The following is a 15,846-nucleotide window of genomic DNA, read 5'->3' as shown; positions in this document are numbered from 1 at the left end:
AGCGGTCTTATTACACTTCCATGTAGCAACCCTGACGATGCCCTTGTATGAGCAATATTGCATAATTTTCTGTTCCCTTGAGTGTTTCCGGCAAGGGTGTAACAATGTTGATAAGTGCTGATAGTTGTTTGGTGTATGTAATATTTTCATAGAGTTTAATGCCGCTCTTCTCTCCGGTAGTATCTTGTATGCATGGATACTAGTGGAATTATACATTGCGAGTTTTAAGAATACTGTTCTATTATAATTATTATAATTGTGGAGGAGAACCTAAGTAATCGTTCAAAATTGCGCAGGGCGTTAAAAGAGTGTCGAATATTTTTAGAGGTGGTAGTAATCAACAAAACAAGAAAAAATCCAATAAACATGTGGTTTAAAATGCGTATGTTAACAGCTACGAGCAGTACATCATCTTCAACACTGTGAAACACATCTCTTATATTGAACAAGTGCTCATAGGTCTTACAGATGCATTTTAAAATCCATGTTTTCGTTTTTGTCCATACTACTTCCTTCAAAAATGTAGAAAGCGAAAAGAGTGCAGTATCGAAGACGATCATGAGCTCATAACCCTTAAGATATGCATTTTAGAGCCCATGTTTGCCGGTTTTTTTTCGTTGTTTTGATGGCTACTACCAGCTCTCAAAATACTCGACGCGTTTTTCTCAACACCCTGCTTTTGGCCTTAAATTGTAATACTCTCATGACTAGATGAGAGGTTTCTGTTATGCATATTGCCGCGTTTTTGTGGCAGTTTTTCTCTGTAACAATATTGAATTAGCAATGCACTTTTGACGAAATGCAATTTAGAATAAACGTATCACAGCCTCCTCTACTTAACCCTTCAACTCATTCTACCTCGAAGAAGCGGTCTTTCATTTCGGTCTGCTTTTCAGAGAATACCGTTTGAAGTTTTGATTGTCAGCAACAGATACTACCGGTACGAATTTCTGTTCGAAATAGTTTGTATAATGATTCCTATCCCTCTAAGAACAGACATTTCATCTTACTGGGCAGTTCGTGACTGTTGTCTTAATACTGGAAAGAAACCAAGAGTAATAATTCTTCTGTCACAATGCTGTTATTTGCAATTTATGCTACACTTTCAAGGAATGGTTTATCCTTTTGAAAGTCACATCTGCTTGGTACATTACTTACGATCGCCCACAAAATTATTTCCGGCTGAAACGGTGCAAGAATTCCGCCCTGGCACTCAGACCTGTCGAAAATTGTAAATTATTTTTAGCATACTGTATGGCTTTCGATCTTTTCTTGTGTTTCAGAACATGTTGGCCACTGTGATGGAAATATTGTTCTATAAGCATTATTGTTGTTGTTGTAAGACGTCGTGGTCTCCTGACCATCATTGCTTACATATTCCGCCCTCACAATCATATTCCGCACATCAAAACGCTTCATTCGAACCGAAACTCGATAAGATAAAATCAATGTTGTATGAATTCATGTAAACGATACGCAAATAACTAATAAATCGCAAGTGCACATCGTGGTTGAAATACTCGAGCCTGGCGTACACACATACATTCCAGACACGACGGTCACAGGAGCTTTTAGTTCGAGAGAGGCAACTGCACGCCAGGAGGCCGGTCCCAACCCATCTACGTCGGCCGGTGACCGCCCATATAGCAGACAGCGTTTGCCGGAGTGAAAGGACGACCCCATGTTCGGCTTAAAAGCAAATCCCGCTACATTGTGTGGGAGCGCCCAGCCTACGCATTCTTTACACATAGCACACAGTTTCAGAGATTTCACAGAGATACAGCAAACGCCAAACGCCGATTCTACAGATTCCCGGATTGGTCGCCTTAAACGAAACGTCATTCTCCCGTTTTAGAAGAGCAATGCTGATTGGCAGACGATATTTCTGACGCCTTGGGCTGAAGGAGTAATGGAAGAGACCGAAAGATATACCCCTTCACGTCTGGCGTGGAGAGGGGCCGTTCCGTTGTCGCTCTTGGAGCGAGAATACGTAATGAGAGCGTGCGCGCTTGTACATGTACTCAAAGAGCGAGGAACAAGTCTCCTCAGTACTTCACTGGGAGAGCACCTCTGTCGAGAGCGAATCGAAGTGCGACTCTGTATCGAGTCCTTGCAATTAAGCATTGTCCACTGTGTTGGCCGCCTCACTTATTGTGCGGTGTGAATGGACAGAGTTATAGTTAAACGCCTGCGATCAAATTTTTAAGTGGCATCGCGGTGGACTGGTTATCTAACTGGTGTACCATGCCAATACTTGGACTAGGGGCGAATAGGAGTCCTTGACTTCATCAAGGCGTAGGGAGAGTTTCATTGGTCAGTCCAGATAGAACGAGACTTACCTTATTTGTCAGCAGCGAGCGGCGCAGACAGCAGTCATCGCAGCTTACGGTATTGTGCGCTGCACCTATGGCGAGCCCGATATTTCCTCCACAACAGTACACTTCACTGCATTTCACATGCGACAGCCTCGACCGTACCTAGCAACATTCTAACGGATAATTATTCAAGTTGAGTAGGTGTGGCTCTCAGCCATTCTGCCAAGTCAATAACAATCTTAAACTTTGTACAGAAATTTCATTAGCGAATCCTATCCTTGAGAGGTAACTTCACATTCCAAAAAGAACGAGGAAATAACATGTTAAGTTCATAACTAAAAGTGCCATTGTGATTTCTCAGAATTTTAGCAAAATAAATAATAATTTTCGTTAGTTTCATGTTTTTCTTACACTAACTAGCACTACTCCAGTACCCAAGTATCCCACTAGTTACGTAAGAAATTTGGTGAATTTTTGTGTCATTTCATTACGGCAGACAACTCCAGAAGATATTTATTGCTGAAAGTTTTTCAGTCATTTCTCTTTAGAACGTAGGAGCGTCTGTCTAACTTCTGTAGTAGTGTGGGGGTGGAAATTGCATCTTGCAGGAGCTACAGGTAAAGGGTACATCTCAGATCAATCCCATGCTCACATTCTTATTGGTGATTGTGATTGTGCTGGTGGTGGTGGCGGTGGTGATGATTCTGAAAGGTGTCCACCTCGCATATGTTCAGTTTTTATGCACCTTCATCTCGTGATCAGTCTTTGCTACTGTTTTTGTGGCACAATGATCGACCTCCACATATTCACAGCTGCTTAGTCTACATTTGCGTATCTTCCCTGAGGCCTTTAAGGCGAAAGTGGGTGCAGTAAATTTTTAGCGAGGAGGTGGTCACCATGCGTGGCTTGCTGGTTTGGAACGAAAACGTGGCGTTGTGTTCCCACTTATATTCTGTTTCGCCTGCTGTGAAGTGAAGGTGTGTTTAGCTCGTGCGTAATATGGTGTGCTAATGAGTTTAGATCCATAACGTGTGCGGAGTAATGGGCTTGTATTGATGGAGTGATAATAACAAGCATACACAACTTCGTTCTACGGGTCTGTTCTGCAATACAAGGTAATATTTTCCACAATTATCTGTCTGACGCGCTACACTGGAGCCGTGAGGTTGTTTTTGGAATGTTACTGGATGAGTAGCAGAGTGGTATGCGCACTTACATCTACATGGATACTCTGCAAATCACACGTAAATGCGTGGCAGAGTGTTCATCGAACAACCTTCACAATAATTCTCTATTATTCCACTCTCGAACAGCGCACGGAAAAAACGAACACCTACATCCTGCCGACGTGCTCCCTTATTTTATCATGATGATCGTTTCTCCATATGTAGGTCAGCGTTAACAAAATATTTTCGCCTTCGCAGGAGAAATTTGGTGACTGAAATTTTGTAACAAGGCTCCACTGCAATGAAAAATGCCTTTGTTTAGTGGCCTCCACCACAAATCCCGGCCGGCCGATGTGACCGAGCGGTTCTAAGCGCTTCAGTTGGGAACCGCGCGACCGCTACGGTCGCAGGTTCGAATCCTGCCTCGGGCATGGATGTGTGTGATGTCCTTAGGTTAGTTAGGTTTAAGTACTTCTATGTTCTAGGGGACTGATGACCTCAGATGTTGAGTCCCATAGTGCTCAGAGCCATTTTTTGAACCACAAATCCTGTACCATGTCAGTGACAATGTCTCCCCTATTTCGCGATAATACGGAACTTGCTGCTCTTCTCTGAACTTCTCGATGTACTCCGTTAATCCTACCGGGTAAGGATCCCATACTAGGTAGCAGTAACCCAAAAGAGGACGGACAAGCGTAGAGTAGGCGGTCTGTTTGGTAGATCTGTTATATCTTGTAAATGTTCTGCCTATAAAACGCTGTCTTTGGTTTGCCTTCCCCACAACATTTTCAATGCGTTGTTTCCAATATAAATTGTTGGTAATTGTATTTTACTCGAAATTAAGAGCTTTAGATCTGACTGATTTATCGTGCGACCGAAGTTTAAGGGATTCCTCTTATCACGCAAATGGATGACTTCAAACTTTTCTTTATTTAGAGTCAATTGCCAATTTTAGCACCATTTAGATATCTTAACTGTATTGTTTTGCAATTTGTTTTGATATTCTTGTGAGTTTACTAGACGATAAACTACAGCATCATCTGCAAACAAATTAAAATTGGTGCACAGATTGTCTCCGAAATCGTTCAATTAGATAAGGAATAGCAGGGGCCTATAACACTACCTTGGGGAACGCCAGATCTATGTGGGGCAGATCCTATTTGTGTATGTGTTTTTTCTGATTCTTGATCGGTTTTAGCAAAAGGTTTTGCATTTTACATTTTATTAAGGTCTTTGTATGATTGTGCTGAGAGCACAATGTTAGTCGTGTAACATTAATCTGATTGTTCTCAGTAGAATCTCGGTGTTTTTTGGGATAAAATAATAATCCTGAAGTTAAAGTAAAGCCTTCGCTATTTCGTTCCTTTGGTCAACTTAATTAAATTGAACATTACTTTTGCAAGCTAGTAGCATTGAATAGTCGAGAGGCTTTGCGCTAATACCTTATGCAGAGATAATGACAGAAATATTCTCGAGCTTCAATTTGACGAATAGTTCAATTGGAGCAATTTCAGCTCCGGGCAGTATATTCAAATATCAAGCATTTCCTAATATAAGTAAATAATTTATCATAACGAAAGTTAAGCATTGTAGCTGAGCGGGCAGCGTGGCAGATTCCCAAGCCAAGGGTCCAGGATTCGATTCCCGGCTGGGTTGGAGATTTTCTTCGCTCGGGGACTGGCTGTAGTGTTGTCCTTACGTTCGTAACGTTGTAATCGACATTCTACTGTTAGGCTCACTGAATCGGGACCTCCTGAAAGCCAATAAATTCCAGGAAAAAAGGTAAATTTGCCTCTAGAGTTCCAGGACAACAGCTTTTCGTCGCATCGTTAGTACGTTATCTGACAACTGATTACTAGGTCACCATTACCTAATGCGCATAATTTAGGATGCCAAGGGAATTTCTCTTCCGTTACAGACCCATTTCTGTGATGCATTATTCCTGAGGATAGATCACTTAATAATATTACTAAAAATATATTCATTTGTAAAGATGGCATCTATAGCCAGGGCAGTTTCAAGTGGAATTTTATCTCTGGATTACTAAAATCTCGTGAAATTTACGACTGTTGTAGGATATAAAACAGGAAAATTTGTCCTTAAGTTGCTATGTAATATACCTTTCAAGGTCTAATAATTGTAATTAAAATCAGAGAGCTAACTCAAGCTGGCTGAGTGTACTCACCGCTCGTGACGGGATGAGGCAGTCGGGTCCGGAGAAGCCTTTGGGACACTCGCAGGTGTAATTGTTGCCGCGGTCGACGCAGTAGTGGTGATCGTGGCAGGGGTTCGGGTCACACAGGTCAACCTGCGAAAAGGAGAATCTCTGCAGATCGTCGCCAGACAAGTCGACCAGACAGCAGCGAGGTGTACATACGATAAAGCGTACAAGCCGGTTGCAATGTAGGAAAGGAATGTTCTGAAACCTAGGAACATGTTCTCTTCAACAATCAGTAAACAATGAGTAGACAGAAAGGTGAATTACTAAGTTTAGGACTTGTGGATCAGTTAACTATGTGAAATTCGTAAAGTAGAGTGTCAATAAAATACATACACGTACTGAAAAAATTTGACATCGTTTGCTCATAGAGACCAAAACACGTGATAAAAATTGAGAATGAAAGAAGAATGAACTTATGATCTATGATGGTATGTGGGGAGGCAATGGGCACCTCCGATTTACATGTATGGTAATATGAACGCCAGGATTTTTTTTATGTGCCACCGGTACTGTTCTGACCTGAAATATCACATTTCTCGAACTTCAGAACCCACTGAAAACATCTGTTCATGGATTGGCGTATTGGCATAAATATGAAGAAGCATGGAATGACTCATCTGTAACTACCATCTAAGCTGAGTTCTATTCGGTAGCCAGCCAGTTTAGGGTCACTGTTATAATCAAAGCAGACAGTTCTATGTATCAGATTTGCCACCCTGCATCCCCTCAAATCACTCATATACGCTCTTAATACCCACCACGAAGGAAATATCTGAATGTGATGGAAATCAGTTGATGTGATGTTCATCTACAGAGGAATGATTTATTACAGTTTCAGAAAAAAATTGATGATTTATTCAAGAGAAATTTATTCATAAGAAATCGAGCACATCAGTAAGGTGTTCGTCCAACACTGCCCCTTTTGCAAGGAATGATTATGTTTGCCATCGATTAACAGATGTGTTGGATGTCCTCCTGAGTCATATCGTCCCAATTCTGTCCAACTGTCGCGTTAGACTGTCAAAATTCTGAGCACTTTACAGGGTCCTACCCATAAGAGTGGGAATTAGTGAAGTTCGGTGGCAGGAAGAACAAGACCTTTGGTCAGGTGAATACAGGGTTATAAATACAAAATCAAATAGGGATGATGCAGGAGTAGGTTTAATAATAAAAAAAAATAGGAGTGCAGGTAAGCTGCTACAAACAGCATAGTGAACGCATTATTGTGGTCAAGATAGACACGAAGCCCACGCTTACTACAGTAGTAGAAGTTTATATGCCAACTAGCTCTAAAGATGACGAAGAAATTGATGAAATGTATGATGTGATAAAAGAGATTATTCAGGTAGTGAAGAGAGACGAAAATTTAATAGTCATGGGTGACTGGAATTCGGTAGTGGGAAAAGGGAGAGAAGGAAACCTAGTAGATGAATATGGATTGGGGCTAAGAAATGAAAGAGGAAGCCGTCTGGTAGAATTTTGCGCAGAGCATAACTTAATCATAGCTAACACTTTGTTTAAGATTCATGAGAGAAGGTTGTATACATGGAAGAACCCGATTACATCTTGGTAAGACAGAGGTTTAGGAACCAGGTTTTAAATTATAAGACATTTCCAGGAGCAGATGGGGACTCTGACCTCAATCTATTGGTTATGAACTGTAGATTAAAACTGAAGAAACTGCAAAAAGGTGGGAATTTAAGGAGATGGGACCTGGATAAACTGAAAGAACCAGAGGTTGTACATAGTTTCGGGGAGAGCATAAGGGAACAATTGACAGGAATTGGAGAAAGAAATACAGTAGAAAAAGAATGGGTAGCTTTGAGGGATGAAATAGTGAAGGCAGCAGAGGATCAAATAGGTAAAAAGAATAGGGCTAGTAGAAACCCTTGGGTAACAGAAGAAATATTGAATTTAATTGATGAAAGGAGAAAATATAAAAATGCAGTAAATGAAGCAGGCAAGAAGGAATACAAACGTCTCAAAAATGATATCGACAGGAAGCGCAAAACGGCTAAGCAGGGATGGCTAGAGGACAAATGTAAGGATGTAGAGGCTTATCTCACTAGGGGTAAGATAGATACTGCCTACAGGAAAATTAAAGAGACCTTTGGAGAAAGGAGAACCACTTGCATGAATATAAAGAGCTTTGATGGAAACCCAGTTCTAAGCAAAGAAGGGAAAGCAGAAAGGTGGAAGGAGTATATAGAGGGTCTATACAAGGGCGATGTAGTTGACGACAATATTATGGAAATGGAAGAGGATGTAGATGAAGATATGACACTGCGTGAAGAGTCTGAAAAGCAATGAAAGACCTGAGTCGAAAAACGGCGCTGGGAGTAGACAACATTCCATTGGAACTACTGACACACTTGGGAGACCCAGTCCTGACAAACCTCTACCATCTGGTGAGCAAGATGTATGAGACAGGCGAAATACCCTCAGACTTCAAGAAGAATATAATAATCCCAATCTCAAAGAAAGCAGGTGTGAAAATTACCGAACTATCAGTTTAATAAGTCACGGCTGCGAAATACTAACGCGAATTCTGTACAGACGAATGGAAAAACTGGTAGAAGCCGACCTCGGGGAAGATCAGTTTGGATTTCGCAGAAATGTTGGAACACGTGAGGCAATACTGACCCTACAACTTATCTTAGAAGAAAGATTAAGGAAAGGCAAAGCTACGTTTCTAGCATTTGTAGATGGAGTGTAGCCATGTATGGAAGGGAAACGTGGACGATAAATAGCTTAGACAAGAAGAGAATAGAAGCTTTCGAAATGTGGTGCTACAGAAAAATGCTGAAGATTAGATGGGTAGATCACATAACTAATGAGACGGTATTGAATAGAATTGGGGAGAAGAGGAGCTTGTGGCACAACTTGACTAGTAGAAGTGATCGGTTGGTAGGACATATTCTGATACATCGAGGGATCACCAATTTAGTACTGGAGAGCAGCGTGGGGGGTAAAAATCGTAGAGGGAGACAAAGAGATGAATACATTAAGCAGATTCAGAAGGATGTAGGCTGCAGTAGGTACTGGGCGATGAAGAAGCTTGCACAGGATAGAGTAGCATGGAGAGCTGCATCAAACCAGTCTCAGGACTGAAGACCACAACAACAACAACCTATAATGCCCCAAACGTTCTCAATTGAGGAGAGATCTGGTGACAGTGCTGGCAAAGGTAGGTCTTGGCAAGAATGAAGATAAGCAGTAGAAATTTCCGACATGTGCGGAAGAGAATTATTTGTTGAAATATGAGCCCAGGATGGATTGGCCAGAAGGGCAACGATATGGACGTAGAATATCGTAGAAGTACCGTTGTGCTGTAAGGGAACAGCGGATGACAATCAAAGGGGTCTGCCGGAAGGTGAAATGGTTGTCGGTCTTAATGGTGGCGACTGGCAGGTTGGTATCCCACTACTGCCTGTGCCAATTTCAGACAAGTCTTCGCTGGGCATCAGGGCTCAATTCGAAGAGGAACTCATCGCTGAAATCAAATCTACTCCAGTCAATGAGATTCGAGACCGAAGACGTGTCTGGAAACACCCTGGACAGCAGTGGGTTACCAACCTAACTGTGGACTACTATACAGTCCAGCAACCCGAAGTGGTGGTCTGGGTAAACATTTCATTTCGCAGCAATATCCTTCTGGTTCTCATTCGCAGCACCCTTACAGCACAGTCTTACGTCGCCGATACTCTGTGCCCCGGTTTGTTGCCCTTCGTAGGAAGCCATACTGGGCGTACATTTCAGCAAGATAATATCTACTCCCACAAGCAAAAGGTTTTACTGCTTGTCTTCGTGCTTCTCAAACACTACCTTCCACAACAAGATCGCCAAATCTCTCCCCAACTGAGAACGCTCGGAGCCTTATTGGCAGGACCCTCGAACAAACTAGATTCTTTGACGATCTAAAGCGCAGATTGCACAGAAGTTGGAGCGATATCTCTCAGGAGGACATCCAGCAGCTCTGTGTATCAATGTGAAGCCGAATACCTGCTTGCATAAGGCTCAATTTCTTTATCTTTTTCTGAAACAGTAATTATCTGTTTGTCTGTACGTGTACATCACATCTACCAATTTCCGTATCATTCGTATAATTCTTTCGTGGTACGGTAGTTATGTTCTTCCTCTTTCAACCATGTGTTCTATGTATTCTTACTGCTATATTGCATATGCACTTTAAATATAATAAGTAAGATTAGATATGCTGAAGCTTTCGATAGCCCGCATCGACTTTGACCGATGAGGTCATCATAAGGTAAGATCTTATGGTAACATCTTATGGGACTAAACTGCTGAGGTCATAGGTCATCATAAGACCTGAAGGATAACAAAATCATGATTGCAAAACGGCGAGCATGACATCATCCGTTTGCATCACATAAAAGTACTAGGGCATATTTCTAAGAATGTTTGCCTATCGAAGCCTCGGGCCTCACAAGATAGATATCGAACGCGGCGGTTGTACATCGATCATGCAACTGTGATGGCGGGAGTTATGATAAATTATTTGTAAGTTACTATGGAAGCATAAGATTTATGTCGGTAGAGAGTTCGGATGTATGATGTCGTAGACATTTCTGCGGCCGATTGCCTGGTATGGAAGAATCTAATTCCGAGTTCATGTAATGTGAAGTGTTTGAATTTTTTCCGCAGTTATGGACTAATACCGGATGACGAAAGAAGAGACTATGTAGACAGCGGTGGGGTGAAGTCTATAAAAGTTCCTAAGAAGAATTCTGATAGTGAAATATCTTTACAATTTCATTGTCCGCCCCCTACCGGGGCTGAGTGGTCATCGCGACAGAATGTCAATCCTCAGGGCCCGGGTTCGATTCCCGGCTGGGTCGGATATTTCTCCGCTGAGGGACTGGGTGTCGTGTTGTCCTAATCATAATCATTTTATCCCCATCGACGCGCAAGTCGCCGAAATGGCGTCAAATCGAAAGACTTGCACCCGACGTACGGTCTACCCAACGGGAGGCCCCAGTCACACACAATTTCATTGTGGAAGCTGTGCTAAACGAAAACGAAAGACTATAAGGAAAAATACATGGTCTGACTATTCAAAATTATCGATCCAGACCAGCATAATTTTTGTATCTTGCTCAATTAGGGATTACACCCTGGAAGTAACAGCATCGGAAACTGACTTACCTACCAACACCGTGCGCAACTATTTCGGGTTTTGCAGATAAGTCTGTTATGTGATAGTGACGAACGACAGTATACCGATACGTGGACCAAATAAAATTGTTGAAGTGGACGATTCGCGTCGAGCAAGAAGGAAAAACTAGAGAGTACGACTAAAAAAATGAAATCAAACATATTTGGGCATTCAGGGGCGTAGAATGAGAGTGCCGAGAGTACTTTGTGGTAAGAGTGACCTCCAAAGAGAAGGTAACTTTAGTCGGTTCGATAAAGCACTTTATATGGCCAGTAGTAAAGCGATTACAGACGGCATTCAGTTCTACAAGTCACTGAAAGCAGAGGAATTCAACCACGAGTTCGTCAACTACTCTGTAGGGTTTGTGTCTTGCGGTGACCCAAGTGTGCACACTCAGAACATCCTGCTGTGGAAATCCATGAAATTTTCCGTTAAAAGAGAAGGGAATTCAGGAGAAATGGACGAACTCTACTTGCTTCAGTATCTGTATTTCCGTAACTTGCGGAAGCAATGAAAAGTTGACGCATTTGACACTGTACCCATATTTTTGCGTGACATTGGCAGAGTCTACCCAGGTTATGGCAAGAAGGGAATGCTTCCCGTAGCAAACACGTCAAATGGACTTGCTCATGACGACAACGTCGGTGACGAGTGAGATTAGTTATTCCCTTCGTAATTACAAGTATCGTAATCAACATTCTTCTTTTGTCGTTGCTGCAGCGACCACACTAAACACTCGTCATAACTCCCGCCACCACAGTCGCGTGATCGATTTAGAACGCATGTTCGATATCTATCCTGTGGGACCGGCGGATTCGTTAGGCAAACATTCTTGGAAATCAGCCTATTTTTTTTCAAGATCTTAAATGGCAACCACAGTGAAAACAAAAATCTTTTTATGTTCAAAATTTAGCTAGAGCTAGCGGCTACTTCTCTACAAAGTCGCCGCTCCAACATAGATATTTGTTGTAGGTTGATACAAACTTCCGGATACCCTCATCATAAAAGACAGTGGCTTTTGCTTTCCGCCAATTCTGGACGCTGCCTGCAGCTCCTTGTCTGTGCCAAAATGCTGTCCTCATGTGCTCATAGCCATATGAGCAAAGAGATGAAGATCGATATAGTCAAGTATGGGCTGTGTGGTGGGTGATCAAATACTCCGCATCGAATGCCCTGCATAAGTGTCTTTCTTCTGCCTGCAGGGTTTGGCTGGCTACTGTCGTGAATACGGACACGCATGACAAGTACATGACAGTTACGTTATGTGTCTGGATAAAATCAGGCACAACATCGACCTCTCCCCTCTCGACGAAAGATGTATCGACACTCAACTCCAAGATCATGTACATTTTAATGACGGTTTATGCTTGTTACTAAGACAATCACAGATAATTTAAGCTCAGACTGATTAGGAGCATGAGCTCGTTATCTTCTTTATTTTGTATCTAGTTTTCTGTCACAGTCTCATATAACCCTCAGTGGTGAACAGCATTGCCTACATAGCTAATATTTAACTGTAACATAATACCAAAGGAACATTCGAAGTACTTGTTCAGACACAGAGTGAACACAATAAATATCATTATCTTCTGTTCGAATACTTGTAGATTTAATAACCTTCCCGTATCATTACAATCCACATCTCCATCAGCAAACCCAATATCACAAACCCCACCATCAGCTGATTCTACTAGCGCCCAAATCAAAACAAAGCAACATCCCACACTTATATCACGTCACCCACACACACTACGTCATGGGTCAGAGACAACGATCGGTATCGAAGGCTCAAGTTCTTCCACAAAATTTAGTTATTTGCTATCAATGTAGTATAGAGAGAAGTGAAATAGCCGTCATCTGCAGGAGGTAGACCTTCCCCCAGCAGTATAACCGTGAGCTGGGCGTCAATACCGGTGGGCCACGGTGCGCGTGGCGGGCAGCGGGCCAGCAGGGGCACTCACCTTGACCTGGCACCTGTTGCCGGTGTAGCCGCGGCCGCAGGCGCACGAGAAGCGGCCCACCTGGTCCGTGCAGGTGCCGCCGTTCATGCACGGCGAAGACTCGCACTCGTTGTACTCGTACTCGCAGTTCATGCCCGTGAAACCTGCCGGCACACCGCCACATCGCCTGTTAGCGCGCTGCCTCGAAACACTTGGATTAGACCACACAAACAGTACAAAGACTGACGTGTCTCAATTGCAACTCACCTACATAGCTAAGTACTGAGTACTACATTATCTCGCATTAAGAGTAATAGAAGCTGTAGCACCTGAACTGTAACCACGTTAAACACCCTATATGTATTACACGATCTAGATACTTAATGAAGTACCCGATACAGACACATATTTTGTTCCTGTAACTTGTCGTTTCAGGGTTTTGTCAGTAATGTACAATTTTCAATACTCAATTAACACTAATGGTTAAGACTTCAAGGCTGCACAAGTGAAACGAATACCCGAGAAGTGAGTAGGAGTAATCCGCTAAATTACCCCCCCCCCCCCCACACACACACACACACACAGAAACAAACACACTCACACACACACACACACACATCACTAATGTCGATTTGCAGTAGGATTTTGGAACATATACTGCGTTCTAACATTATGGATCACATCGAAGAAAACGATTTATTGACATGTAGCCACCACGGATTGCGAAAATGTTGCTTTCGTGAAACACAAGTAGCTCTTTATTCTCACAAAGTAATGAGCACTACCGACAGCGGCCGTCAAACTTAGATTTCCCGCAGGCTTTTGACGCCCTTCCGCAAAACCGACTTCTAATTAAACCGCATGCCTATGGAGTATCGTCTTGGTTGTCTGATTGGATTCGTGATTTCCTGTCAGAAAGGTAATAATTGACAGAAAGTCATCAAGTAAAACAGAAGTAATACCTGACGTTCCCCAAGGAAGCGTTGTAGGCCCTCTGTTGCTGCTGATCTACATAAACGATTTAGGAGACAATCTGAGCAGCCCTCTTAGACTGTTTGCAGTTGATGCTGTCATTTACTGTCGTGTAAAGTCACCAGGAGATCAAAACGAATTGCAAAATGATTTAGACGAAATATCTGTATAGTGCAACTAGTGTGAATTAATTTTAAATTATGAAGAGTATTAAGTAATCCATATGAGTACTGAGAAGAATCAGCTAAATTTTAATCACATGATCAATCACACAAATCTAAATTCTGTAAACTGAGCTAAATACTTAGTAATTACAATCATGAATAACTTAAATGGGAACTATCACATATATAATGTTGTGGGGAAAGCAAACCAAACTCTGCGATTTATTGCAGAACACTTAGAAAGCGTAACAGGGCCACTAAAGAGACTGCTTACTCTATGCTTGTCCGACCTCTTCTAAAATATTGCTATGTGGTGTGGGATCCACATGAGACAGGATTGACGGAGAACATCGAAAAAGCTCAAAGATGGACAAGCTTGTTCTGTATTATTGCAAAATAGGGGTGGGATAGTACCGGATATGATACACGAATTGGGGCGAGAGTCATTAAAACAGAGGCGCTTCTCCTGCGACGTGACATTGTCATGAAATTTAAATCACAAACTTTATCCTCAGAAAGTGCAAGTATTTTGTTGGCGCCCACCTACATAGAGAGAAATAGTCATCACCAAGGGGAATCAGAGCTTGCACGGAACGATTTGTGTGTTCGTTCTTCCCACACACATTTCGAGAGTGGCACGGTAGAGAAGTAGCTTAAAGGTGGTTCATTGAACCCTCTGCCAGGGACTTAATTGTGAATTGTAATCATGTAGATGTAGATGTAGATGGTTAATAATTAGAGTATTGGATTACGTCAAATACTACATGAGGCTGTGACACCTGCGTTGTAAGCGCCTTAGACAACTTAAATATGTAATACGATCTTAATATTTATTGTAGAACCCGATACATCCGCGTATTATGATCCTGTCAGGGTTTTTGCAATAGTACGAGACAACTTCCAAAATTTAGTTACACTTCATTATCTTATGCGAAGAAATTTTTATTGAATGCGGCGCTACACTGCATAGGCACGCACATACGCGAAACTATTTTGCAATATAGCTAGCGAAGCCTCTGTAAGCAACGATCCGATTGTACACACATCAAAAACAAGTTTTCATCACCTCGGTTCGGCGAGTTCCGGAAACTGTACAGACAATTGGAATAGGGATCAACATGAACATCATTTCCGCCATTTTTATTGCTCATGATAACCACACATTGCATGTTGCACCACCATACAGCGACACTTTCAGAGGTGCTGGTCCAGATTGCTGTACACATCTGTATCTCCAATACCCAGTAGCACCTACTCTTGCATTGATTCATGCCTGTATTCGTCGTGGTATACTATCCACAACTTCATCAAGGCGCTGTTGGTACAGATTGTCCCACTCCTCAACGGTGATTCGGCGTACATCCCTCAGAGTGGTTGGTGGGTCACGTCGTCCATAAACAGCCCCTTTCAATCTATCCCAGTCATGTGCGATAGGGTTCATGTCTCGAAAACATGCGGGCCACTCTAGTCGAGCGATGTCGTTATCCTGAAGGAAGTCATTCGCAAGATGAGAACAATGGGGGAGCGAACTATCGTCCATGAATACGAATTCCTCACCAAAAGGCTGCCGATATGGATGCACTATCGGTCGGAGGATGGCATTCACGTATCGTACAGCCGTTACGGCAACTTCCATGACCACCAGCTGCGTACGTCGGCACCACACAATGCCACCCCAAAACAGCACGGAACTTCCACCTTGCTGCACTGGCTCGAGAGTGTCTAAGGCGTTCAGCCTGGCCGGGTTGCCTCTGAAAACGTCACCGTCGATTGTCTGGTTGAAGGCATATGCGACACTCATCGGTGAAGAGAAAGTAATGCCAATCCAGAGCGTTCCTTTCGGCGTGTTGTTGGGCCCGTCTGTACAGCGCTGCATGGTGTCGTGGTTGCAA

The 15,846-nt window shown here is 42.6% G+C and overlaps 1 protein-coding gene across 1 annotated transcript in view; it reads right to left on the bottom strand.

Annotated features, from left to right (window-relative positions):
* Positions 1-15,846, bottom strand: part of LOC126456182 (delta and Notch-like epidermal growth factor-related receptor) — a 554,374-nt gene that overhangs the window by 77,346 nt on the left and 461,182 nt on the right. The window contains exons 9-10 of the mRNA XM_050091938.1: positions 12,840-12,982; positions 5,667-5,789 (exon numbers count right to left, since the gene is read on the bottom strand). Coding sequence (XP_049947895.1) covers positions 5,667-5,789; positions 12,840-12,982 — 266 coding nt within the window. The remainder of the gene's footprint in view (positions 1-5,666; positions 5,790-12,839; positions 12,983-15,846) is intronic.

The sequence above is a fragment of the Schistocerca serialis genome, chromosome 1, assembly GCF_023864345.2.
Source record: "Schistocerca serialis cubense isolate TAMUIC-IGC-003099 chromosome 1, iqSchSeri2.2, whole genome shotgun sequence".
NCBI lineage: Eukaryota > Metazoa > Arthropoda > Insecta > Orthoptera > Acrididae > Schistocerca > Schistocerca serialis.
This window is presented reverse-complemented; position numbering and strand designations above follow the sequence as displayed.